The 26,083-nt window shown below is 39.8% G+C and overlaps 1 protein-coding gene and 2 pseudogenes across 1 annotated transcript in view; all 3 read right to left on the reverse strand.

Moving 5' to 3' along the window:
* Positions 1 to 20,293, reverse strand: part of MAP3K7CL (MAP3K7 C-terminal like) — a 51,581-nt gene extending 31,288 nt beyond the window's left edge. Inside the window, exons 1-2 of the mRNA XM_027766242.1 lie at positions 20,086 to 20,293; positions 17,922 to 18,030 (exon numbers count right to left, since the gene is read on the reverse strand). Coding sequence (XP_027622043.1) covers positions 17,922 to 17,991 — 70 coding nt within the window. The 5' untranslated portion in view covers positions 17,992 to 18,030; positions 20,086 to 20,293. The remainder of the gene's footprint in view (positions 1 to 17,921; positions 18,031 to 20,085) is intronic.
* LOC102487230 (glycine cleavage system H protein, mitochondrial-like) lies at positions 8,510 to 9,024 on the reverse strand (annotated as a pseudogene).
* Positions 20,294 to 25,338: 5,045 nt separating the features above from the next.
* Positions 25,339 to 25,784, reverse strand: LOC106733234 (protein mago nashi homolog 2 pseudogene; annotated as a pseudogene).
* Positions 25,785 to 26,083: the final 299 nt, after the last annotated feature.

Consider the following 26,083-nt stretch of genomic DNA (forward strand, 5'->3'; position numbering starts at 1 on the left):
TATCTGGCTGGGAAAGGCTGCGGGAGGGAAGGAGTTCATGGTCTGAGACCCTATTGAGAACGGTTCTCTCTCTCTCTCTCTCAGCTATTCTCTAAGATAAACTCTTTTTTTAAAATTGTTTGAAATTATAATAAAGTGAAGAAAAATATTGGCTCCATTCAACTAATGGAGCCAGCCAGGTGGTATGGTGTTAAGGTGGCTGAATCCCACATGGCCAGCTGCATGGTCTGAGTCTTGTACCCAGTGGCTTGAAAAACGCACCAGACACACATGTGTGCATGTCCAAAATCTCAAAGGAGAATGGAGAAGACATTACATGGTCGTCCCCCCTGGGGGGTGGGGGTGGGGGGGGTCTGGGGAGTGCTTTCTCTCTCTCTCTCTTGCACATGTACCATGTAGCAAATTTAAAAAAAAAATGAAAACAAACAAACAAAAGCCTGATTGAGGAGATGGCATAATGGTTACATTGCTGGACTCCCATGTGGTTGACTGCAGTTTGAGTCCCAGACCCAGCAGCTTAAAACTCACACCAGGCATATGTGCATGTGTGCCCAAAATCCCAAGAGGAAAATGGAGAAGGGATTGCAGCTTGGCCATCTCCCCCAGGGGGTGATATCTTGCTTTCTGTCTCTCTGGTGAGCACATGTGCCCTATAGCAAAAATCTCTCTTAAAAAATTTAAAAAGGATTGATATTCCTTTTGAACTAGAGGAGGTGATATGCAGAAAGAAGAATCATCTCCTGACTCACCCATAGTACAGTTCACCCACTTACAGAATAAAAAGAGTACACAAGGCACTCCTTGCTTCTTTTTTTTCTTTCTTTCTTTCTTTATTTTTTTTGGAGAGGTTTTTGCTATAGGGCACGTACACTCACCAGACAGACAGAGAGAGACATAGAGACAGAAAGCGAGAAATCACCCCCCAGGGGGGATGGCCACACCACAATCCCTTCTCCTCCATTCTCCTCTCGGGATCTTGGGAACGCACGCACACGCGACCAGCATGAGTTTTAAGCCACCGGGTCCGGGACGCGAACCGCAGTCGACTATGTGGGAGTCCAGTGATATAGCCATTACGCTAACTGCTGGTTTCCTGCACTCCTTGCTTCTAAGGGATTATGTTTCTTGGAAGACATGGAAGATAATCGCCAGAAAGATAACTCAAACAAGGATAGTATTAACCTCTGCCAAACACCTTAAAGGTCATATCACTTAGCCTCTGGCATATTTAAGTCAAAAGTAATGTAATAATACTCCCATTTAAAAGTAGCTTAAAGCAATGACAATGCATCTCCAAATGTGAATCCATTTTGTAGCTACACCTTGTCAAGCAATAGCTGTCCATGGGTCCCCTGACACTATTCAGCTTCACCTTCACAGGACAGATGAAAACAGAAATTTCCCAAGACCCTTGCTGCAGGCTGTGAGAGAGTCTTCAGAAGAAACGAGGAGATCCAACCCCCAAGCACCAGGCCCTTGCATGTTCTCTTCCTACTTAAACTAAAAGTGATAAATTCTGCCAATCACTGTGTATTGAGAGAGAGACAGAGAGAATGTACCCCATTATTTGCAAAGACCGGGCCGAAGGAAGACATCCACTTGTCGCCACTGACCCTTTAGAGGTAGCTTTCATTATAAAACTTGCACTTTGTAAAACTGATTTTAGTTTTAGGTACATTTACATTTACTTCAGTACAATTTCAGTAACCTAGACATCATGCTGATTAGCGCTCATTGGGTCTAAGGCCAGAACAATCTGGCACAGATAAATGGGAACATGTTATACTGTGGCATCGCAACCCTATTAATCATAGATGAGCAGGCACTTGTTGGAAGGAGAAAACACTTCTGTAAAGTACAAGAGTAGATAGGGTGTTATTTGATTGTTTGTTTAGGTTTTTGCCATAGGGCACGTGCACTTGCCAGAGAGAGAGAGAGTGTGTGTGAGACAGAGAAACAGTGAAAGGGAGAGTAAGAAATCATCCCCCAGAGGGTGGCCATGCAACAATCCCTTCTCCTCTATTCTCCTCTCAGGATTATGGGCATGCACGCATGCGCTCTGTATGATTTTTCATGCCACCAGGTCCGGGATTCAAACCATAGTCACACATGTGAGAGTTTTTTGTGTTTTTTGTTTGTTTGTTTTGGTTTTGTTTGTTTGTTTGTTTGTTTTTGTTTGTTTGTTTCCTGCGAGAGAGATTTATTTTTATCATAAGGTACATGTGCTTGCCACAGAAACAGAGAGAGACAGAAAGGCGGAAAGCAAGAAATCACCCTCCAGGGGAAATGGCTACATTGCAATCCCTTCTCTATTCTCTTCTTGGGATCTTGGGCATGCACACACCCGTGCCCGGAGTAGGTTTAAACCACCGATTCCAGGACTTGAACCATAGTAAACTATGTGGGAGTCCAGTGATATAACCATTACACCATATGCTGGTCCCCACACATGTGAGAGTTCTAAAAGACAGCCCAGGAATGGCTCTGAAGGCCTCCTGAGATTTAATCCGCCTTTCCCCTTGTAAAGTCACAGTCCTTCCAATTTAATTATAAAAATGGGGGAAAAGAAGGCTTTCCAGTCGCTTTAGTATTGTAATGTAAGTAGAAATACCTGGTATGACCCAGAATTAAGACAACTGATTATGGAACTCTACATCATTATAGTTACACCATGTCAAGGCATATACAAAGGGACTTTTAAAAAGTTTATGGAAAATGGAATTAAAGTACAAGTTTATTATAATGCAGAAATTTTGGGGGGAACCAGCAGTTAGCATAATGGCTGTGTCGCTGGATTCCCACGTAGTCCACCGTGGTTCGTGCCCCGGACCCGGTGGCTTAAAACTCACGCCAGGCGCGTGTGCGTGCGTGCCCAAGATCCCGAGAGGAGAATGGAGGAGAAGGGATTGCAGCGTGACCATCCCCCCTGGGGGGTGATTTCTCGCTTTCTGTCTCTATGTCTCTCTCTGTCTGGCGAGCACACGCGCCCTATAGCGAAAAACCTCTCAAAAAAAAAAAATTTTTTTTGAAATATCTACATCATTGGGGACCAGCAGATGGCATAATGGTTATATTGCTGGACTCCTTCGCAGTTAACCACAGTTCTAGTCCCAGACCTGGTGTCTTAAAACTCACGCCAAGTATAGGTATGTGCGTGCCCAAGATCCCAAGAGGAGAAGGGAGGAAAAGGGATTGTGGCATGGCCATACCCCTAGGGGATGATTTTCTGGCTTTCTGTCTCTGTCTCCCTGTGTTTCCAGTGAGGGCATATGCCCTATAGCAAAAATCTCTCTCTTTTTTATTTTTAAATAATTATTTATTTTATTTTATTTATTCATTCACTTATTTTTTAGTTTGACCAGAGAGAGACAGAGGGTGACAGTGAGAAAGAGAGGAAGTGAGAAAGCAAGCCACCAGATTCAGGACTTGAACCCTGGTCGGCCATGTGGGAGTGCCCAGCACCTTAACCACCACTCCACCCACTGGTCCCCACAAAAATCTCTCTGAAAAAAAAAAAAAAAAGATAAAAAGAAAGAAAGAAATATCTACATCATTGCCTCATTATACACATTTTTCAAAAAGCTTTTTGAAGACTGCACTGGAGTTGAAATAAAAGTCTAGCTGGTGGACAAAGAAATACAATGGATATCGTAGACAAGCAAACTGAAAGACTTTTGCTAAAGAATGGATCAAGTTGGGTTAACCCAAGAAAGAAATGGCTGTGGAAACCAGTAAACCAAAGGCAGATGTAAGGAGTCTAGCACGTCTGAAAGCCAGACCAGCCTTTCACTGCTCAATGCCATCTGGTTTAGCTGGCATCTCTGCCAGCCAGAAATTTCAGGGCGTGTGAAGCTGCTTACAAAGCTGCCCCAACTTGAAGTGTAGTGTGTTTACTTTTAAGCAGTGGCTGCTTTCTTTGACTGGTTTAAAAATAGGCAAATATTCTAAAAGCAGAATGATGAATCACAAGATTGGGCCAAAAAGAAAGAAGGAAAATGACTCAGGCAGAAGAGTAGCACAGCTGTTCCACAAACATTTGGCGGAATCGTTGTCAAACATTTTGACAGTGATACTGGATCAGCGTTCCTGAGAGCAGTTAAGTTTGTTTTGACAATTCCAGGGGCACAAAGTTAACTGCATAGTAGCTGTACAAGAGACCCCTGGCAAAATTTAGCTTTAAAAAAAAGGGGAGAGAGAGAGAAGTTATTAGGTATGTTTATAATGGTACGAAATCACAGGGCAAGTACATTTTTCTGAAAATGTACTTACCAAATATTTACTGAATGCCTATTAGTGCAAGACTGGGACTGAAACTCTGTGTTAAATTTGCAAGTCCCTTTATCATACTTTTTGATGCATTATGGAAGTAATTTGAACACGTGCTTTTCAAAATGGCACTGTGGGCTTAATAGACCAAGCAAAATGTATCCTAAGGAATTTTTTAAAGGATAAAGTATAAAGGAAAGAATTACAGAGGAATGTTTTAAATAAGCAGATGTTCACTGACTGTTTGGCCAGTACAATGTGACTCAGCCAATGGTCCTTAAGATAGAACTTTCTCATTGGTATCCCAACCATTATGACATACCATAGTACATTTTATGATGGGCTTGCCTTACCATCTATTAAGCAGCTGTTGGGTTGCTTTCATGGTTATTCTGTTTTCAGATTCCCTTAAGTTGCCTTCTCTGTGTTTCTCTACGAATTGGATAAATAGGACACGTTTGGTCTGTAATTCAAATTCTCCCTGTTATGTAGCAATGAGAGCTATGCAATCAGTTATCAGAGTCTGCTAAAGTAGGAAGACAGAAAGCAATCATCTGATCTAGTCTTCTCTAGGTAGAGCAAAGGACAAAGGCCGTAAGAAGAGAAAGGTTTCATCTGATTCCAGAGCCCTTTCCACCGTACACTTCACCTTCTGTCCTACAGGTTTCCAGACTTGTATTTAATGAACCAGTGAAATATTCTTCCAAATACTGGGAATCTTGCCTTAGAGCACCAAACTTTTTTCTATTTTTCCAGAGAGGGCATGCATTTGCCAGGGAGAGAGGGAGAGGGAGAAAGCAGCCCCAAATGGGGCACAATCATGCCACAATCTCTTCTGCTCCATTTCTCCACCCTGTCATGATTCTGGGCAAGCCACAAGAACCAGCTCGGCAGTCAACCATGTGGGATCCAGCTCCTTAACCGCTAGACCATGGCCTAGCCCAAAGAGTATCCATTTTTTATTTCACTAGTGAACACTATTCAAAACCAACTACTATGTATCATTAATACCTCTTTGTAATAGAAAGAACATTTTCACACCAAAATCATAAGGGAAACATAAACTGAGATTAAAGGAATGTCTATTCAATGGGATTAATTTTACTTTATTGACAAAAACAAATACAAAGAAATGCTGTACCCATTTGAACTTTATTTCCCAAATTTTGTTGGGTCGTCAGAAAAGTCATGAAGCATTTTTGCATAGAAAAATACATAATGACTTTCCTGACGACCTAATATATCAAAGAGGTGTAAACTTCATCAGAGCCAGACCAGGTCTATAAACCACCTTGATTGGACTTTGGAGTCAATTATCTTCCCATCACAAGTGCACATCACTATAGACAGAATCGGAATGTAGACTAGGAAACGAAATCCTTGCTAGAAAGAATTTAGATTTCCATACAGAGAAAGAGACCTCAGGAGAGAGAGAAGTCCACTCAAAGGACTTGCCAAACCCACCCCAACCAGAATGCAAAATTCAGCCCTGACCAGGATCCACTTGATATAGCTATATTTCCTGGAGTCAGAGCTACTTCATGAGCATGGTACCTTTGTCATCACAAAGTCCTTCACCCCTGTGGACACCACAGTCAGTTTAATGCTCTGCTATAGTGTCTTGAATTTCTTTTTTTTTAAAAAAATATTTATTTGTTATTATTCTTCAATTTATTGAGAGAAAGACAGAGACAGAGAGAGAAAGCAAGCTGCCAGGTCCAGGACTCAAACTATAGTCAGTCACGTGGGAGTCCAGCACCTTATTCACCACACCACCTGCAGCCTTGTTTTTTACTTTTTAAATAATTATTTATTTCATTTTATTTCTTTATTATTATTATTATTGAGAGGATTTTGCTATAGAGTGTGTGCACTCACCAGAAAGAGAGAGAGAGAGAGAAAGCAATAAATTAACCCCCAGGGGAATGGCCATGGTGCAATCCCTTCTTCTCCATTCTTCTCTTGGGATCTTGGGCATGCACACACATGTGCCCGGCATGAGTTTAAGCCCCCGAGTCCAGGCCTCAAACTACAGTTGACTACACGGGAGTCCAGCAACATAGCCATTATGCCAACTGCTGGTCCCTATTTATTATTGTTCTTTAATTTGAGAATTTCTTAAGAATTATTAACAAGGAATTCCACATTTTCATTTTGCACTCTGCCCGACAAATTACGTAGCTAGTGCAGCCTACAATAGGACTTCTGAGTATTGGTGTCCTGGAGGCTATCCTTCAGGGTAACAGGGACATTTAAACTGACATTTAAGAAGCAAGTGAGTTTGGACAGTGGCTTCAGTTCTGAGGTTCACACAAAAATTTTCCTGGGAACTGTTTGTCTCTACAGCCTTTTAACCACTAGGACACAGAAAGTCAATTCAATATTCGGTGGGAAAGAGCTGCATTTGAATCAGGTCAAGCACTGTTTTATTGGTGAATGTGAACACTCTCTTGGATATTCAGTCTTCTCTCTGCAAAATGGGCAGGATATTACCTGTCTCTGAAATTTATTATTGATAAAGGAATACACATGTCAATCATGTAGCGTAGAGCCCAGCACACAGGAAATCATCAGTACTAATAATGAATACTTAATATAATTAACTTTGCTTTCCATTCCTTTTTACCATAAAGAAAGCCATAGGGATAATGTGGAGATAAGGCATGCGCGTGAGTGTGTGAGTGTGTGTGTGTGTGTGTGTGTGTGTGCGTGTGCGTTGGTGGCAGTTGGAGTAGTATTATTTATTATCTAAATAACAGAGCATGAAGGATCAAGGGTACTGCCTGTAGCTATTGAGTTCTTCTCCTGCCAGTTAAGAGATTTCCTTCATGCAGTCATATCCTCAGGTCTCATGGGTTTGCTCTCTTCATTTAAATCTGAATTTAAGAAGGGTTTCCTGTTACTTCCCTACCAAAGCAAATACTTTCTCTTTTATTTGGAGAGGTTTTTGCTATAGGGCGCATGCGCTCGCCAGACAGACAGAGAGAGACAGAGAGACAGAAAGCGAGAAATCAGCCCCCAGGGGGGATGGCCATGCCCCAATCCCTTCTCCTCTGTTCTCCTCTCGGGATCTTGGGCACACACGCACGCACACGCGCCCAGCATGAGTTTTAAGCCATCAGGTCTGAGACGCGAACCGCGGTCAACTACATGGGAGTCCAGCAACATAGCCATTACACTGGTCCCCAAAGCAAATACTTTCTACAATATTATAAAAATAGTTATTATATGCAAGAAAGGCCTTTAAGTACCTTTACTTTAAGCCTAAACTGAAATTAATATCTTATTTTTGAGTCAGCAGGTGACATGGAAGTTAAGACACTGGATCCCACATGGTTGACTGCATAGTTTGAGTCCTGGACCCAGAGGCTTGCAAATCACATCAGGTGTGTACCTGCATGCCTAAAATCCTGAGAGGAGATTGGAAGAGAAGGGTTTGTGGTATGGCCATCTCACTGAAGGGGGTGATTTCTCACCTTCTCTCTTTCTCTCTCTCTCTCTGGAAAGCACATATACCCTATAGTGAAAAAGAATGATATTAGTCTGCCAACCCACCTTCCTAATACATCAAAAAATTTTTGAAGTTTATGGATACCTAGGTTCTTGTTAGCACATCCCAAAGGTTTGAGACACACAAAGTGCTTTAAAAAAAAAACAACAAAAAAAAAAAAAACTTTGTTTCTTTCTTATTAAATATCAGAGATGTGTTGGGGCTGGCAAGTGGCATGGTGGTTAAGGGCGCTGGACTCTCTCCCACATGGCCGACTATGGTTTGAGTCCTGGACCTGGTGGCTTTCTCTCTCACTTTCCATCTCTCTTGTTCTCTCTCTCTCTCGCTCTGTCCTCCTTTCTGGTCAAATTTAAATAAATAAATAAATAAAGTTAAATAAAATAATTCTTTAAAATATATAAATAGCAGAGATGTGAATTCTTTAATGTACATTGGATTTTTGAGGGCCTATAAAATGAAAAGCATGAAGATTTATATGCATGTGACTATCTATAGGGATAAAGGTTGAGATTTGGTATGATACCTAGCAGATGTCAATTCTTTTTTTTATCATGAAAAAGATGCATTTTGTGTTTATTAAAAATATGATCATTAGAAAGTTAAGGGGTTTTTCTTTCCAGTAGTAATGTTCAGAGTAGTTTCTTTTTCCACTGGCATTGCTAAAAGTTGCAATTTAAGTCTTCTATCAACCACTAATTTAAGACAACCATGCCTGGATTAAGTTATTTTACACTACTTTATTTAAGGGTTCTACTTTTACTCTTCAATAGACTTTACGTATTTCTCATAGGCATCTTCACTCCTTAGTTCATCTAGTTCTGAAGGGTTACTCAGTGTCATCTTGATCAGCCAACCATCTCCATAACAAGATTTGTTGACAAGTCCTGGATTTTCTGCAAGAGCTTCATTAATTTCAGTTACTTCTGACAGAGGAGAATAGAGTTCACTAGCAGCTTTTACACTTTCCAAAGCACCAAACTCATCTTGTTTGTTCAGTTTTGTCCCAACTTCAGGCAGACTACAATAAACATCTCCCAAAGCTTCCTGTGCAAAATTGCTGATTCCCACTGTTCCAACACCATTTTCTGTTGTTATCTACTCATGTTTCACTGTGAATTTACACACTGACAGCAGAGCCGGTCCCGTGCACAGCGTCCGGACAGTTACACCCGCAGCCGCCAAGGCCGCAGCGGGCAGGGCACGGTGGGCGCCGAGGCCGTGCGCAGGCTGCTGGCCATGGCCCGCATGCTCCATGCCGCTGGCAGGGCCCGATGTCAATTCTTTATAATCAATCAATATCATCCTATCCCAGCCAACACCTAAAATTGTCAGGCAACAAAGATCACATAGACCAATAAACTGAATGATGTTTTTCTGCAAAGAGAAACCTGAGTCAGTTTAAGAACGCATTTTATGCTTTTGGAAAACATGCATCTACTTACTATTGTTATAGCTATCACTTTGTGAATCTCATCGACTTATCCTTTTGTCAGAATATTTCGACTCAGCTTATAAGATACTCAGTCTTTCAAATACATGTGCTTCAGACAGAGCCAGTTAGAAGTATATCTGCTTTCAGCACATCTCCAGATAAAGATTACCTCCCCTTTTCTTCTTTCCTACAACAGCAAACCGGAAGTAATCTTCCTCCATTTAACCCCCATGGCCATTGGGAAGTTATCTGCTGTTTGGAACATATATACCATTCTCTAGTTACATGGACCCTACCTTAAAATAGATAATAAAATCAAAACAGACTAAGAGCTTGAAGCCCTTCCTTCTATTTATTATCCGCTTGAATGGGGCAAGTTTCTTAATGTCCCTAAGTCAAGATCCCCAAATGTTATAAGGGGTTAACAGCCCCTTCCTAAAAAGGCATTACCAGTATTGAATTGAAGAGAAGATATAAGTAACAGCTCCTTGTACTCAGTACACGTTCACTTTGGTTCTGGCCCTTTGGATAGCTGTTAGCAACAGATTCCAACTAGCAAATACCGTGATATTCAAAGTATACCAGAATAATGAATCCCAAGTGGTTATAAATACTGCAATATTGAGTTTATAAGTACCTGATCATTGAATTTCTACCATGGTTCTCAACCTGTGCTTTGTCAGGGATGTAAATATAGGCAAAATCCCCTTCCATTCCATCCTTGAGGGAGTTTTCAGTGAAGATTGTCACCATCTGCTGAGGCAGCGCTAAGTGAAGGGTCAGATTGGGACAGATGGTGACTTGAGAGAGTTCAAAATGGCTGCTGTGATCCCTGTTTCCCCCATATGCCATTCTTACTAAGTTGTCTGGTGTCTAAAAATCCAGTGGGACTTTTATCTTTCGACTTTCTACTGAATCCCTTCTAGATATGCAAACACACACACACACACACACACAACAAACTCAGAAAGCATTAAAAACTCAGTCCCCAAAAACATGTGCTTCAGACAGAGGCTGTTGGAAGTATATCTACTTTCAGCACATCACCAGGTAAAGATTACCTCCCTTACCTCAGTGTGGATGAGATGTCCCAGAATCTTTCTAGGAGCACAAAGATTAAGAGCATGGAGATAAGAGAGCACCAAAGCATTAAAAACTCAGTCCCCAAAAACATGTGCTTCAGACAGAGGCTGTTGGAAGTATATCTACTTTCAGCACATCACCAGGTAAAGATTACCTCCCTTACCTCAGTGTGGATGAGATGTCCCAGAATCTTTCTAGGAGCACAAAGATTAAGAGCATGGAGATAAGAGAGCACCAGAAACATTTGGACATTTGGGCCCTGAGGAGAAAGGACTAAATAATACCAAAGGTAGAAACAGTAGAAAGAGGGAGACAAAGACAAGAGACATTTCAATGGCTTTATAAGTCTGCTGAGAATCAATTTCGTTCATGCGCTATCCATAGCATACCCAGCTTGTTATCTTAGATTCACAGGCTGAATTTATAATTCCCACTACAACACAAAACATACAAATATTTGAGGATAGCATTATTTTAAAAAGATATCAATGGAATGAGTTCTAGTTTTTTTAAACTAAAGGCCATATCATTAATTCATGCCCAGATATAAAAATTCTATTAGCTTGAAAGAAATTTTAAAGAGCAAATGTTAAAAACAACCAGCTTGGGCTGATACCAGTATCCTTGACTCTCTCTAAAGAAAAACTTAAAATTTAGGAAAAAAGAGAGAGTGAAAGTGAGAAGTCTAAAGATGAGATCTAAATTTATATAAGAGTGTACCAGATTTTAGGTCAGCTGAATATAAAGAAAACTCTCAAATAATTAACATAAAATCCTAATATTCATCCAACTATAAATTCTAATTGGAGAAGGGCCAGTGATCTTCTAATAACCCAAGAGGTAGGATGTATATTCCTTTTCTGTGCAATTTCTATTGGGAAAAGTAACTCCATGAAGGTCATAGTTTACAAAATTAACTCTGCTGTTTCGAGTTTGGAAATAATACTGATCATACCATCAGCCAATTAAAGACAGGAATTGCTACCTTTGGGAATTACAGTGTGCTAAGTATCACTCAGTGAAGGACTCTGATGATAGGCTAGAAGTGAGCAGTTATTTTAAAGGGATACATATTTTCAAAAAAAACCTTGCTTTATTTATGCCCCTAGAAAGCCATGGTCTATTGGAAGTCTGTGGCTCATTTCCACTACCAATGACCAACTCCACAGTTACCAGGGACTGTCTTTTAACCCTTCCTTCAAAACATACCTAAATTCTGTTGTCCTATTCCATTCTCTAACCTAGGCTCTCTTTGTCTCTGTCCCATTACCAAAAACAACTTCCATTCTCTCATCTCTCCATATGCCAGACTATTCCACTGAATTTCCTTTTTATAATTATTTATTTAATTTTATTTGTTTTTAGTATTTATTTTTTAATTTGACCAAGGAGACAGAGAAAGAGAGAGAAGGGGAAAGTGAGAAAGCAAGTTGCCAGCTCTGGGAATTGAACCACAGTCGGTCATGTGGGAGTCTAGTGCCTTAACTACCATGTCACCTGGTGGTCCCTATTCCATTAAATTTCTACCATTTTCATGATATTACTCCCTTAAGAACTTTTGATACTTTCTGGTTACTGATCAAGTCCAGACTATTTTGCTGAACTTTTAAAATTGGCTTGCTGGGACCAGCAGATGGCATAATGGCTATGTTGCTGGACTCCCAGATAGTCGACCGCAGTTCAAGTCCCAGACCTGGTGGCTTAAACTAACACCAGATGCATGTATGCCCAAGATTCCAGGAGGAGAATGGAGGAGAAGGGATTGCGGCGTGGCCATCTCTCCTGGGGGAGTGATAACTCACTTTCTGTCTCTCTGTCTCTCTCAGTCTTTCTGGCGAGTGCGCATACCCTATAGCAAAAACCTCTCAAGAAAAAAAAATTGGCTTGCTAACTCTAGTCTACTGCTGTCTAAACAAGTACTCCATGCAAGCCTCCATCAGTGCTAGCTCAAAGAAAGATGTAACAAAGGGTGTGTACCATCCCACAGTTCAAACCTATTTCCCAGTTGACATACTGTTTTAGGATTTTCTGAACACACCATGATTTCTATTTGGAGAAAAAAGTGGTTAAAAGATATATATTCCCTTCTCTTTGTATCTAGAACCTAATAATGATAACTTTCCTACACTGCTCTCTGCTCTACCTGCCTTCAAGCCCAGTTTGACTATAATCTCTTCCAAAAAGCTTCTACCAACTGCTTTGGGTATTATAAAAATGTATATAAAGCCATGGGACATATTATGCTTTACTCCTTTTGTGCACATTCCACCACTTTTCGTGGAGTGCTAGAAACATAAAAACTATAACTAAAGGTTAACTAATCGATCACAGGAGAAACAGAATACCCAAAATCCACTATTTGATAACTATTCCCTAAATAACTACGAGTCAGTTATATTGTAAAATCTTGCTTGGCATCAAATAGATGTGTGAGGAAAGGTGAGACACACAACTGCTTAGTAGTTTGTGTTTGCCTTAATAATCCACAATCAATTACCACAATTACAGAGATGAATTAAGTACTTAATTCATGTCAAGGACTTACCAAATGTTTTACCTCTTTTTTTTTTCTTTTAGAGAGAGATTTTTGCTTAGAGTGCACATGCTCACTGGCAAGACAGAGAGAGAGGAAGAGACAGAAAGCAAGAAATCACTGCCCCAGGGTGATGACCATGCTGCAATCCATTCTCCTCATGGGATTTTTGGGCGCACACACACACACACACACACACACACATACCAGGTGTGAATTTATAGCCTCTGGGTCTGGGACTTGAACCGTGGTCGAACATCTGGGAGTGCAGTGCCTAAACCACCATGCCACTTGCTGACCCTGCTAAATGTTTTACATCTAAGGTGTTACTTTATGCTCAGAACAATCCTTTGGGTTACTAACATCCATACCTGAGGGTAAACTAAATTTCAGCAAGGTATAATGAAGTATCCAATATCATACACGTAGTGATATAGATGACTCTAAAAATCACTCTTCTCTGACTCTAAAACCCTCTATCCTTAATCTCTACCTTAAATCATCTTAGAAATATATGGGGGCAGGCAAAGAGAGTGCTATATTAGATTCATAAGAAATGAACATGTCAGGACCAGTAGATACTATAATGGTTACATCACTGGACTCCCACGTAGCTGACCAGGGTTCAAGTCCTGGATTTGGCAGCTTAAAATTCATGCTGTGTGCATGTGTACTCAAGATCCTGAGAGGAAAATGGAGGAGAAGGGATTGCAGCATGGCCATCCCCCTTGGGGGGTGATTTCTCGCTTTCTGTCTCTCCAGCAAGCACATGTGTCCTATAGCAAAAAATCTCTCTTAAAAAAAAAAAAAAAAAAAGAAAGAAAGAAAGAAAGATTTCAACATTCACATGCAGAAACATCTCCTGTTACCATGGATTCTGCTTATTCATCAACAATAAATCCAACAATATGAAATGATTCCCCCCAAGTCCACATAGTTTCCCCATTTACTATGAAAGTCTAGGGTATTTTCACCCACAATGTGTGGTCTACAGGCCACATGCACTGGAATTGCAAAGGCATGCACAGCTTGCATGATGGCAAGTGTTACTCTGTGTGACATTATACACACTCCTTATTCAAGAATTCAGAGGGAGTGTCTCCAAAAATCTGATAAGCATCTTTGTGTGCTCTCAGAACCACATGTGCATGCAAAATTATAGAGGCCTATGCCCTGACTCTTCCCTGAGATGCTGCATTTCTGGTATGCATAAACATAGGAGTTGGTTTTCTTTTTCCTTGTAGAGAAGTAATAGATCTCCTAATTCAGAATATACAGAAATGGGGCCTTAGAACCATGTGTTTTTGATGTGTGTCTTCAGGTGATCATTTTAACCAAGTAAGCTTGAGAAACACTGAACCAGACCCTGCTTTAGGATTCTCCTGTTGGTGCCCTTTCTAGAGACATAGTAATACAGTACTCACAATATAAAAATACTCAATTTTGGTAAATTCTTCAGATGCTTTCATAAGCATCTGTTTTTGTGGGGCAAGAAAGTAGAAATTACTTAAAATGAAACCCCTTTTTGAAGTTACCTAATAAAAACATGAACTTCAAAAGTGAGCATTCTTGGGACCAGCAGTTACCGTAATGGCTATGTCACAGGACTCCCACATAGTTGACCACGGTTCACGTCCCAGACCCGGTGGTTTAAAACTCACACTGGGCATGTGTGCGTGCGTGCCCAAGATTCTGAGAGGAGAATGGAGGAGAAGGGATTGCAGCATGGCCATCCCCCCTGGGGGGGTGATTTCTCCTTTCTATCTCTCTGTCTCTGCTGTCTCGGTCTTGCTGTCTGGTGAGCGCATGTGCCCTGTAGCAAAAAAAAAAGAAAGAAAAGAAAACAAAGACAAGACCAGTATGGGGAACAGAATGGGTGCAGCATTTACACATCTGGACCCACATAGGAATGGTTCTTGGTTCATGTCCTGGGACCTTCTGAGCATATTGGTTACACAGGCCAGTTTTCTGGGCCAGCTGAGCCTGGCGATGCATCATGGCATAAGGACCATGTTGGGTGTGACTCTCTCAAAAAAAAAAAATGAATAAACTTTGAAAAGAGAGAAAAACTGGACTGGTCTGAGGTGTGTCATGTTGGGTAAATTCTCTTTACAAGTAAAAAGAGAGAGAGAGATGGAACAAATCCATCTAAATTGATTGATGAAAAACATTGATGAGCTCCCAGTCAGGGACCTAGAGAGTTCAAAGGAGGTAGCAAATTAATTACAAGTCACACATCTATATCTCAACAAAAGTGTACTCATGAAGCCCAAAGACAGTGATTTTACATTCCCATGGCTCTTTTGTATATGTAAATTAAATTCTGTTAAAATATTGATAAGGGAACAGTACATTTGTCTGGTCCAAAGTGACTGGATTGTCAGAAAAGTCATGATGTACTTTTGCATAGAAAAACAGAAAAAATACATCATACCTTTTCCAATAACCTAATATGATACAATAACATTGTTTAGGATAAGCAAGTTTTATGTACTGACATTTTCTTTGTAAGATTGTTGATTGTAACAGAACTTGTTCTATTCACCTGATACACCAGCAAGAAAGGAAATTATGCATCTTCTTTTCCCCCTGAATTTGGGGTTTGTATATGCATATTTGGAGAGCTGGCCCTTCAAGGCTATTCCTTGAAATCTTGCATTTATTGGGACCAGCAGTTAGCGTAATGGCTATGTCGCTGGACTCCCACGTAGTCGACTGCGGTTCAAGTCCCAGACCCGGTGGCTTAAACTCACACTGGGCGCGTGTGCATGTGTCCCCAAGATCCCGAGAAGAGAATGGAGGAGAAGGGATTGAGGCATGGCCATCCCCCTGAGGGATGATTTCTCGCTTTCTATCTCTCTGTCTCTCTCTGTCTTTCTGGCGAGCACACACACCCTATAGCAAAATCCTCTAAAAAAGAAGAAAAAATTAAAAAAAAAGAAATCTTGCATTTATGAAATGAATAAAAAAGGGAGGGACTCTTCTTTTTTTCTCTTAATTAAGCAGCATGACATAAGAGAAAGAATCCAAACTTCCAAGTCTAAAGAACAGAGTTTGTCATAAATCCATTACTTATTAATGGTGTAGTCTCTGGGTCTCAATTTCTCTGAAAATATGGAATACTAATACCTATGTTGCATGGTTGTTTTAAGGATCAGAGATAATATGGGCGGAGCCAGAAGGAGGTATACCAGTAAAAATGCAACACTCTGTAAGGCTGACCCATATGGAAAGGTTGCTGGTTCATGTACAGAAATCTGAGTAAAACAGGCACAGATGTGTTCATGATTCAGACTGGCTGAAACTGGGAGGTGGGTGGGTCACAGCATCAAGACTGTTGTGGGTACTGCTTTTCTCTCTCTCTCTCTCTCTCTCTCTCTCTCTCATGGAATAAATAAATAAGCTTAAGGGAAAAAAAATAAATGAATGGCTAATACAAATAAGAAGTGTAGGGACCAGCAGATGGCATAATGGCTACATTGCTGGACTCTCATGTAGTCGACCGCGGTTCAAGTCCCAGACCTGGTGGCTTAAAACTCCCGAGAGGAGAAGGGAGAAGAGATTGCAGCCTGGCCATCCCTGCTGGGGGTTGATTTCTCGCTTCCTGTCTCTCCGTCTTTCTGGTGAGTGCACACGCCCTATAGCAAAAAAACTTCTCCCCCAAAAATAAATAAGAAGTGTAATTCATGGCAGTCGCCATTTCTAGTTTGTGTGAATTGATTTGCTTTTGGGAGCGTTTCTCCCCATTAGTCTCTCAGAGGTTACGGTAGTAGTACTGGAAACATACATCATGAAGAGTCAGGGTTCACCTCTTCCTACTTTAGAACTCATCCTCTTGGGGGCTACACAGTCTGGCAAATTCCAGGGTAGATGTGTCCTCTGCCTGATATAGTTACCCTAAGCCTGCACTGGCTATGTAATCCAGACTTGAAAAAGTCCAGCTTCTCACTTTGCAGTATTTTGAAATAACCCTGCCCCTTTTTATTCATTACTTCATGATCATTTTTTATGTATTTATTTAGAGCGTACAAACATGCGAAAAAGAGAGAGGACCACACTCCACAGGGTCTAGTCACACCACAGTCCCCTCTCTCTAGTTCTCTAGCTATTTGGATCTGTGTGTGCCTGCCATCTGCCATGTTTCAGGCCAACGGGGTCAAAGATTCAAACTGTGGTCACGCTGCAGCTCAGCATGCTGCACTACCATGACTGGGCCCATCATTATTTGTTAAAGCATCACCCCTACAGAGACATTGTAGGGAGACAGAGATAAATAGGTGATAGACGAATCAATGATTAATAATATATAGACAGATGGACAGAAAGAGTCAGTCCTCAAAGATTCAAGATTTAAATGTTAATGTTGAGCATGTGACTTTAACAGATGGCATTAAACTAAGAGCAGTGGCTGATGCCAGTGGAAGATAGCCAAGCCTTCCTTTCCTCACAACTGTGACCTCCCACCACACGAGGTCCCTTGTTCAAAGGTGGTGAAATTCAATATGTGTGTTAAGAGGTCATTGAGGGGAGCCATGACTAAGGGCTCTAAGTATGGCAGCTTCACCTCAGCCCTGACTATTTCAAGGCCCCTCCTCACCTGCCCATTCATCACTCTGGCTAGTCTGTTTATTTAGCCGGAAGTGTGGGAGCACCAGTGAATAATGAGCATCTCAAACTTCAGCTTCTGCATTGTCGTTGGAATCAGGACAGTGATATTTTTAAATTACCTAACCAATTGCCAGCTCTTAAAAAACATTTCCTCATGCAGTTTTAACAATGACATGCTCTGCTATCATTAGAAATTGTTAGAGCTCTGTAAATTTTATTCTGAAAGAATACTAAATGCAAAAAAAAAAATAAATAAATAAGGAGAAATGGGCTAAAAAAAAAAACACAAAGGATTTAAGGTTGGGGGAAGCATCACTGGAGGCATTGGAAACCACAATCTAGGAATGCCTGGATTTCTAGATTCCATCAAAAGGTCATACAAACATGTGGTTTTAAATTTTCCACCCAAGTTTGGGATTAGAGAAGAGGGTGAAAGGGTGGGATGTGAGAGAGGTTACCTTTTCTCCCCACCCCCATGCAGAGTGTACCTGCAGCATCATTGAGGCTAAAAGCGATGCGAACTGGCTTATCCGCAGGTACCCTGGCTGTGCTGATCATGTGGGCACCTGAGCCTCGGTCTTCTCCTGGGTCTTCCAGCTGGAGGGACGAAAGAGAGACATTGCCACTTACCTGACATCCCTCTGCATACTTAGAGGCCCTTGAAACTTAGAGGGGAAAGTGAGTGATTATCACTGTATTCTCAAAGATTACTCCTAGTGTTCAGCTTTTCTTACATCAAAAGTATTCACCTACCCCATTTTTTTTTAAATTCTGGCTTATAAAATGTTGCTTTGAAAATATACATGTAGAATGAATGAAATGTGGCAGAACTTTCTATGTGCCTCACTTTTTCATTATCCCTTCATGTTGGCCAGTTCAATTCTGGCCCTTCAATGTCATATATAGCATTTTATTTTTAATTGAAGAGGATAAAAATAGATATATTCTTAGTAGGGTATTAGGTAGCTTTGTATTAGACCAGCTTTTCACACTCAGAAGCCTAAATTGATTCAGAATTATTGATCTGAGCACAGCAAAGAATTAGTAATCATGGAATCATTTAAAGAATACCAAATATCACTTAAAAATATTCCACAGTTGTATTTTGATTATTATGAGCTCTAAATATCTGATTAGCTAAATGTAAATCTAGCAAATATTTCTAAGTTTGCATAATGTAGCAATGTATAAGCAAAAGATCTAAAAACTTAACAAATCTCATCTTCTAAATTATCTTTTAATTAACAAACTAAGATAGAGTGAATGAAAAAAAAACCTACAGATAAGATGAAATGGGCAAAAATACATAAATATTTCTATGTTATAATAGGAGAATTTAATCCAAGTAAATATTAACTAAGATGTTTGATAATCTGATGTTCCCAGGGACTAGGAAAAGATATAAATATATGAAATCTTTGTTTAAATACATATATTTAATTTTTCTATTTTTAGCTCTGCTTCCCCTAAACCCTCTACTTCTCTTCTGATGTAGACAATAAACAAAAATACCTGAATGATTTTTTTTAATGTTAAGAAAAATGTCTCTGAAAAGGACAAAAGATAATCTCTTTAGCCATCCTAAGTGAGATTTTGGGAACTACATTAGCAGAACATTTTCTGCTAGAAAGGTTTCTCTTTTCCCACAATTTTTCTCTATCTAAAAATAGTGTCCAGAACACTGAATTTTGTTTTTATAATTATTTATGGAGCCGAAGCCAATGTGTATTTATGTGTACACGTATGCTTAGTCAAACATACACATGGAATTGTCTTACCCAGTATATGGAAAGGGAATGAGCTTATCTTAAACACGCAGTAGAACTTTGGAGGAAAAAACAGCAACTATTTATCACCCAGTTAGAATCCTATTTGGTCCATTCATTCAATGCTACATATAGTTATGAAGCATACAGCACTCCACTCTCCATGTCATATAGTTCTTAGAAAAAAACAGCAGCATGAAATAGTTCATCTTATTAAGAAAAGGATAATATAGAATTGCTGTTCCTTGACTCGGGATTTGTTTTATCCTAACACTAACACACTTCTGTGTGTCTCATCTGATTAGAATCAAGCATTTTATTAGCCACTTGTTCCTAGAGAATAGCACAGATCATCTCATATTTAACAAAACAAACTATTACAATCTTAAAGTTGTAGCTAAAAGGAAAAGACTTATGCATTAGACAATCACCAAACCACTTTATCCTAACATCTAAGGATGGAAGATTGAACTCCCCTTTTGGCTAAATCTCCCAACACTTTCCTACACCAAGAAATAAAGCACAAACTGGAATTTATCTCCAGGATTTTGTAAATAGATCTCTGGTACAATTTCCAGCTACAGAAAATGGAACTGATAAGCACAGCTAATGAGAGTCCCCCCACCCACCCCACAAACACCCCCCCCCAGCCCCTCAGCACAAGGAAGAACATCTGTCTGCCTCCGAAAAGATGGAGGCAAGATTGGGTGGACTTTGAGTTCCACACTGCAAGCACACAAGAGCCCCTGTACCAACTTGCCTTTTCATCACACCGCCTGGGGAAATGGGCCACTGATTCCTTCTCTCAGTTACAAGCTGTAACAGAGCTTTGGTTAAGTTACTGGTGCTCTGAGCATTTAGTTCGATTTCACACCTGTTGCCTTACCTCACTTAGTTGAGTGTCTGCACTTGTGTAATCCAGGACCAACCACTGCCTTGGCCAGCCGCTGCCTTTGTGGAGTAAAGACTCAGTGAGAGACCAGGCTGCACCTGCTGCATAGCAGCCACTGGCAATCTGAGGAGCAGAGACAGCTGTCAGGGCAGCAGGCTGCTACCTGCTCTGCTCCAGACCCTGGTGTCCCACGGGACCTCCCTGTTCCGCTTCCCTCTACAACCTCTCTCTCCTCGCCTTGCCTCTCTAACAGCCAGGATGTTGTCATGCTTCTAGAAAAAGCAAGAGTAAAAGAAAACCCTCCTCCTGTCAGAGGCATTGATAAACAGCAAGTTGTGGAGAGTCCAAATGTTTTAATTCATTAGTCCTGGCAAACCTAAAATACAAACAGACTTGCTTCACAAGACAGGAATGTCTTCAGTGTGACCCAATCAGTGTCTATGTCTATTCCAGCAAACTGGCAAAGATAGCATGACTCCAGTCAGCAAAAATGTTAGCTGTTCCAATCAACTCAGTGAGACCCAGCCAACTTGGACAGGCCACAAGCCGACTCTCAGATGATAGCAGTGCTGATCCCCGTTAAGAACGTGAGGTTTGAGGTTGAGCCCATGTTAGCCTTGATAACTTGATCCATTCTACAAATGCAACCAACTACTTAGGAAGTCAATGGTAAACATGAATGAGGAGTTAGGACTTTTTAATACCTATAAACCTGGGGGTCATTATACTTAAAAATATGCCATAATGTTGAGGCTAAATAATAAACAATAAAACAACTATTAAGAAAATGCAAAGGCAAGTGACATACTGGAAGAAAATCTTTATAGAACACATATCAGATAAAGGACTGGTATCCAAAATATGCAAAGAACACTGAAAACTTAGCAATAAGAAAACAAATGACACAATCAAGAAACTAGCAAAAGACCTGAATACACACCCCACCCAAGAAGATATAGAAATGGCAAGTAAGCATATGAAAATAGCAACAATATATAAAGCAACATGAGATACCACTACACTTACTAGAATGATCAAAATCCATAATACTGACATCAAAAGTTGGTGAGGATGTGGAGCAAGAGGATCTTTTATTATTAGAAGAAACACAAACCGGTACAACTACTTTAGAAGATGGCTCAGTCATTCTCCCAAATTTCAACATCCTCTTACCATAAAATTCAACAACTTTACTCCTGGGAATTTATCAAAATGATTTGAAAATCACTTTGGACACAAAAACTTGTACACCCCTGTTTATAGCAGCTTTATTTATAACTACTAAAACTTGGAAACAATGAAAATGTTCTTCAGTAGGTGAAGAGATGTACGCATTGTGATATGTCTAGACAATAGGGATTTAAGTAAAAAAAGAGTTATGAAAAGGTATGAAGGAAATTTAAGTGTATGTTGCTAAGTGAAAGTAGTTAATCTGAAAAGGATACGTACTGTATGATTCCAAATTAACTACATTCTGGGAAAGGCAACTACAGAGACAGTATAAAGTTCAGTTGTTTTCAGGGGTTCAGGAAGATAGAAGAAAAAGGAGAGATGAACAGATGAAGCACAGGGGATTTTTTAGGGCAATGCAACTTCTTTATAATCCTATAACGGTGGACGAATGTTATTACACAATCAAAAACCATGGAATGTACAAAACAAAGAGTGAACCTTAATATAAATTATTGACTTTAGTTAATGTACTGAAACTGCTTCATCAATTCCAACAAATGTAGCACAGTAATACAAGATGTTAATAATAGGAGAAATGAGGGGTGGGAAGAATGAGGAAATATATGAGATCTCTGTATTTTTCACCCCTTTTTCTCTGTAAGCCCCAAATTACTAAATAAATAAGTAAAAGAACTTTGTAGTCTTGATCTAATGAATGGAAGACTAATCATAATATGAGCAGTAATCAAGTGGTATAGATTCATACAGTCAGAATATTCTCAAATGAATCTATTATTTCCAGAAATTATAATTACCGTTTGGGGGCCGCAGGTGGTGCATTGCTTAAGGTGCTGGACCCCCACGTGGCCGGCTGTGGTTGAAGTCCCAGACCTGGCAGCTTGCTTTCCCACTTTCTCTCTTGTGCATGCATGTGCGTGCATGTGCATGCACATGCATGCACAAGTGTGCCCTATAGCAAATTTTAAAATAATAATAATGTGGGACCAGCAGATGGCATAATGGTCACATCACTGGACTCCTACATAGTTGACCACAGTTCAAGTCCCAGATCAGGCAACTTGAGACTCACACTAGGCACATGTGCATATGTGTACTAAGCACATGTGCATGTGTGCCCAAAATCCCGAGAGGAGAATGGAGGAGGAGGGATTGTGGCATGGCCATCCTCCCAGAGGATGATTTCTTGCTTTCTGTCTGTCTCTCTCTGTGTCTCCAGCAAGTGCATGTGCTCTATAGCAAAAATCTCTCAAAAAAATAAAAAGAAGTTTGACTCTTACCTTTGAACTGAAGGAGACAAAAGTATAGTTTTCTTCAGAAGCCCAGCATCTAGGTTCATCAGACACCAGACATCTTTATCATGACACCTATGTTCAACCCCAAAGAAATCAGAATTGTGCATCTTGTGTGTGCAGATGGGGAAATGGACAACATAATTGCACTGACTGCCCCATCAGCCACCTGGACCTGCCTTCAGAAAAGCTGTCAGTGACATCAGCATGGCCAAGTCAATCAGTGACTGAAAGTGTCTGGACTTTAGTGAAACTGACAGTTCAGAATGAAAAGAATCAAGTGACATAGTACTCTCTTCTGCACTCATTATCAAAGTTCTTGAGGAACTATTCAGAGACAGAAAGGGATAGTGACACATTCAGCACAATGAAATGCACCTTTTATGGTATTGTCAACAGCACCTGACACAGGTGGCATAGATCTTCACCCACAGTACCCTCCAGAATCATTGACGCAATCCTAGAGAATACCCTGTGCATGAGCTGCAATATTGATTGATGGTTGCATTCTCAAGACATAAAAACTTATCTCAAGAGAGATGTGGTAGAGGCTCAGTTGGTAAAGAGCCACAAAGGAAAGGAGTTCATTAAAGAGTAATTTGATGATGAGGAAGGAATAAAAAGTATACAACCGAAAATGGTCATGGGTCATTTAAGAAAGAGGATATGAACTAAGAATTGTATCATAAGGCAACTTTGTCATTATATGAATATCAAAATGTGCACTCCCCCAAACCTACATGGTATAGCCTACTGTATACCTCAGCTATACAGGAGCCTGATGTTCCTAGGCTAAAAACCTATGCAGCATGTGAGTACTGTAAACGATTGTAACACAATGGTAAATTTTAAAACTCTAAACATAGAAAAGGTACAGTAAAAATATAGTACAAAAAATTTAAAATGGTACACCTGCACAGGGCACTTAACATGAATGAAGCTCACAGGACTTGAAGTTGCTCTCGGTGACTCAGCGAGTGAGTGGTAAATTAATGTGAAGGCCTAGGACATTACTGTACACTACTCTAGATTTTATAAACACTGTACACTAATTTATTTTCAAGTTTTTTCTTTAATAATAAATTAACTCTATAGTGGACAGGGCAAGTGTAGATACCAAAGACTATATAGGAGGCGAGTAGATAGCAGGGAGGGTAGGAAAGGACTCAGGGAAAAACATTTAACAAATACAAGGATGTAAAATTCTCTGTTGAAAATTTTATATATATGATAATACATTTGATTTGATTGTCACACACTGCATGCACACTGAAAATGTATGTTGTGGGACCAGCAGTTAGTGTAATGGCTATGTCACTGAACTCCCATGTAGCCGACCGCGGTTCAAGTCCCAGACCTGGTGGCTTAAACTCACGCCGGGCACATGTGCATGTGTGCCCAAGATCCCAAGAGGAGAATGGAGAAGGGATTATAGCGTGGCCATCCCCCTGGGGGGTGATTTCTCACTTTCTATCTCTCTGTCTCTCTCTCTCTCTCTCTGTCTTTCTGGTGAGTGCATGTGCCCTATAGGAAAAAGTCTCCAAAGAAAAAGAAAAAAGACAATGTATGTTGCATGCTATAAAGATGTACAATGATTAATTTTAAATAAGAAACCATAAAATAGCATAAAAATAAATTAACTTTAGCTTACTGTAATTTTTTACTTTATAAAATTTTAAATTTTTAAACTTTTTACTCTTTGTAATAACACTTAGTTTAAAACACAAATAAATTATATAAAATCCAGATGTACAATGATTAATTTTAAATAAGAAACCATAAAATAGCATAAAAATAAATTAACTTTAGCTTACTGTAATTTTTTACTTTATAAAATTTTAAATTTTTAAACTTTTTACTCTTTGTAATAACACTTAGTTTAAAACACAAATAAATTATATAAAATCCAAAATACATTTTCTTTCTTTATATTCTTATTCTATCAGTATTTTTCTATTTTCTTTTCTTTTTAAGCATTTTTGTTAAAAACTAAGGCACAGATAACAACACTACCTTCCTGTCCCGACAATGCTCTGTCTCCATATCCCTCCTCCAAATGTTCTTCCCAAGGCCCCAAAAAATGTAAATAAATAAGTAAATAAATACGCAAAAGAACAAACAAACAACAACAAAAAAAAACTAAGGTACAGACACATGTTAGCTTAAGGTCAGACTCAAGATCATCAGTAGCACAAGGCAGGATCATCAATAGCACTGTCTTCTACCTTCACATCTTGTCCCACTGGGAGGTCTCCAGGGGCAATAACATGCACAGTGCTGTCATCTCTTGTGATAACAATGCTTCTCTGGAATGCCTCCTGAAGGACCTCTTTAAGGGTTTTCTAGAGAAAATGTTACTCTTCTAAGAAATATGGCTGTGGTGATTTACTTGGTTTGTTTAATCAAAGATATGTTAGTAACAAACACCATGAACACATCTCTCTATTAATGAAAACCTTTCAGGATCAGGGTTTGTGTTTCCAAACTTTTTTTTTTCAGGCTTTGATATGTTTTATTGAAACAAAATTTCAACAAAAGAGATCTTATTTACAAAATTTTATGTTTGTGAGGACTGCCACCACACCTGGACTCACGTGAGGATAGCTAGTAAGCCTGTTGGTGTATCTTCTTATTTTCGGTTTACATACAAAAGTGGTTTTTGTTTGCTCCATATTCATACAGATTTCAATATTGTAAATGACGGATAAACCCTCCTTTACTCAACCTGTAATAAAGTATATAAACAGTTTTAAAAACATACACTTCAATTTGATTTAATCTTTAAGTGTAATACAGTGAGACTGAAAACTAAACATTTCAGGTCTTGTACCAAATAGTAAAATCCTCAAAGGCCTTCAGGATCCTTTGACTGATTGACATCAATAAGAGAACTGATTTTTGATGTGGTAAAAGAAATGTGTTCATTTCCAATTACAATTTCAAGCTCCTCTAGGTGGCCCCTGTTGGGGAAGGCCATAAAGCATCACCTTCTTTTGTAATTTCACTGTCATCGATAATTCTCTTCAGTTCTCCCATTATACTCTTGTATACGTAAGCCTCTTTTCTGATCATGATGTCATTTTTATAATTGCTGTTGTTGGCATACCTAAGCTTTCCATCCGGCTGAAACTCGAACTCCAGAAACTCGTGTCCACATCTGCCCACGTGCCCTATGCAGTAGCACAGGTAGAAATTGCTAACCATAGCCATGTTCTTATCCTGCCCATGTTTCCAAACTTTAAGGAACTTGTTGAGGTTTGCTAAAAACCTTCACGGTGAATTTTTTTAAGGGTTCTTTTTCTTCTTTATATTTTCTGTTGCCTCCTCTTCAGCTGTGCATTCCTGTTCCAGATTTAACAACTCCCCCTTGGTCGATTCTTCCCAAACTAAACCACCTCTCATTGGTCCTCAATGTCATCCTCATCCATATCCAGTTAAAGTTGTTTCCCATATATACTACAGCTTGTTGGTTTTTGCAACCTACTATCTTTAGCAAATCCTTTGAAGTC

This window comes from Tupaia chinensis, unplaced genomic scaffold (assembly GCF_000334495.1).
Source record: "Tupaia chinensis unplaced genomic scaffold, TupChi_1.0 Scaffold141724_1, whole genome shotgun sequence".
Taxonomy (NCBI): domain Eukaryota; kingdom Metazoa; phylum Chordata; class Mammalia; order Scandentia; family Tupaiidae; genus Tupaia; species Tupaia belangeri.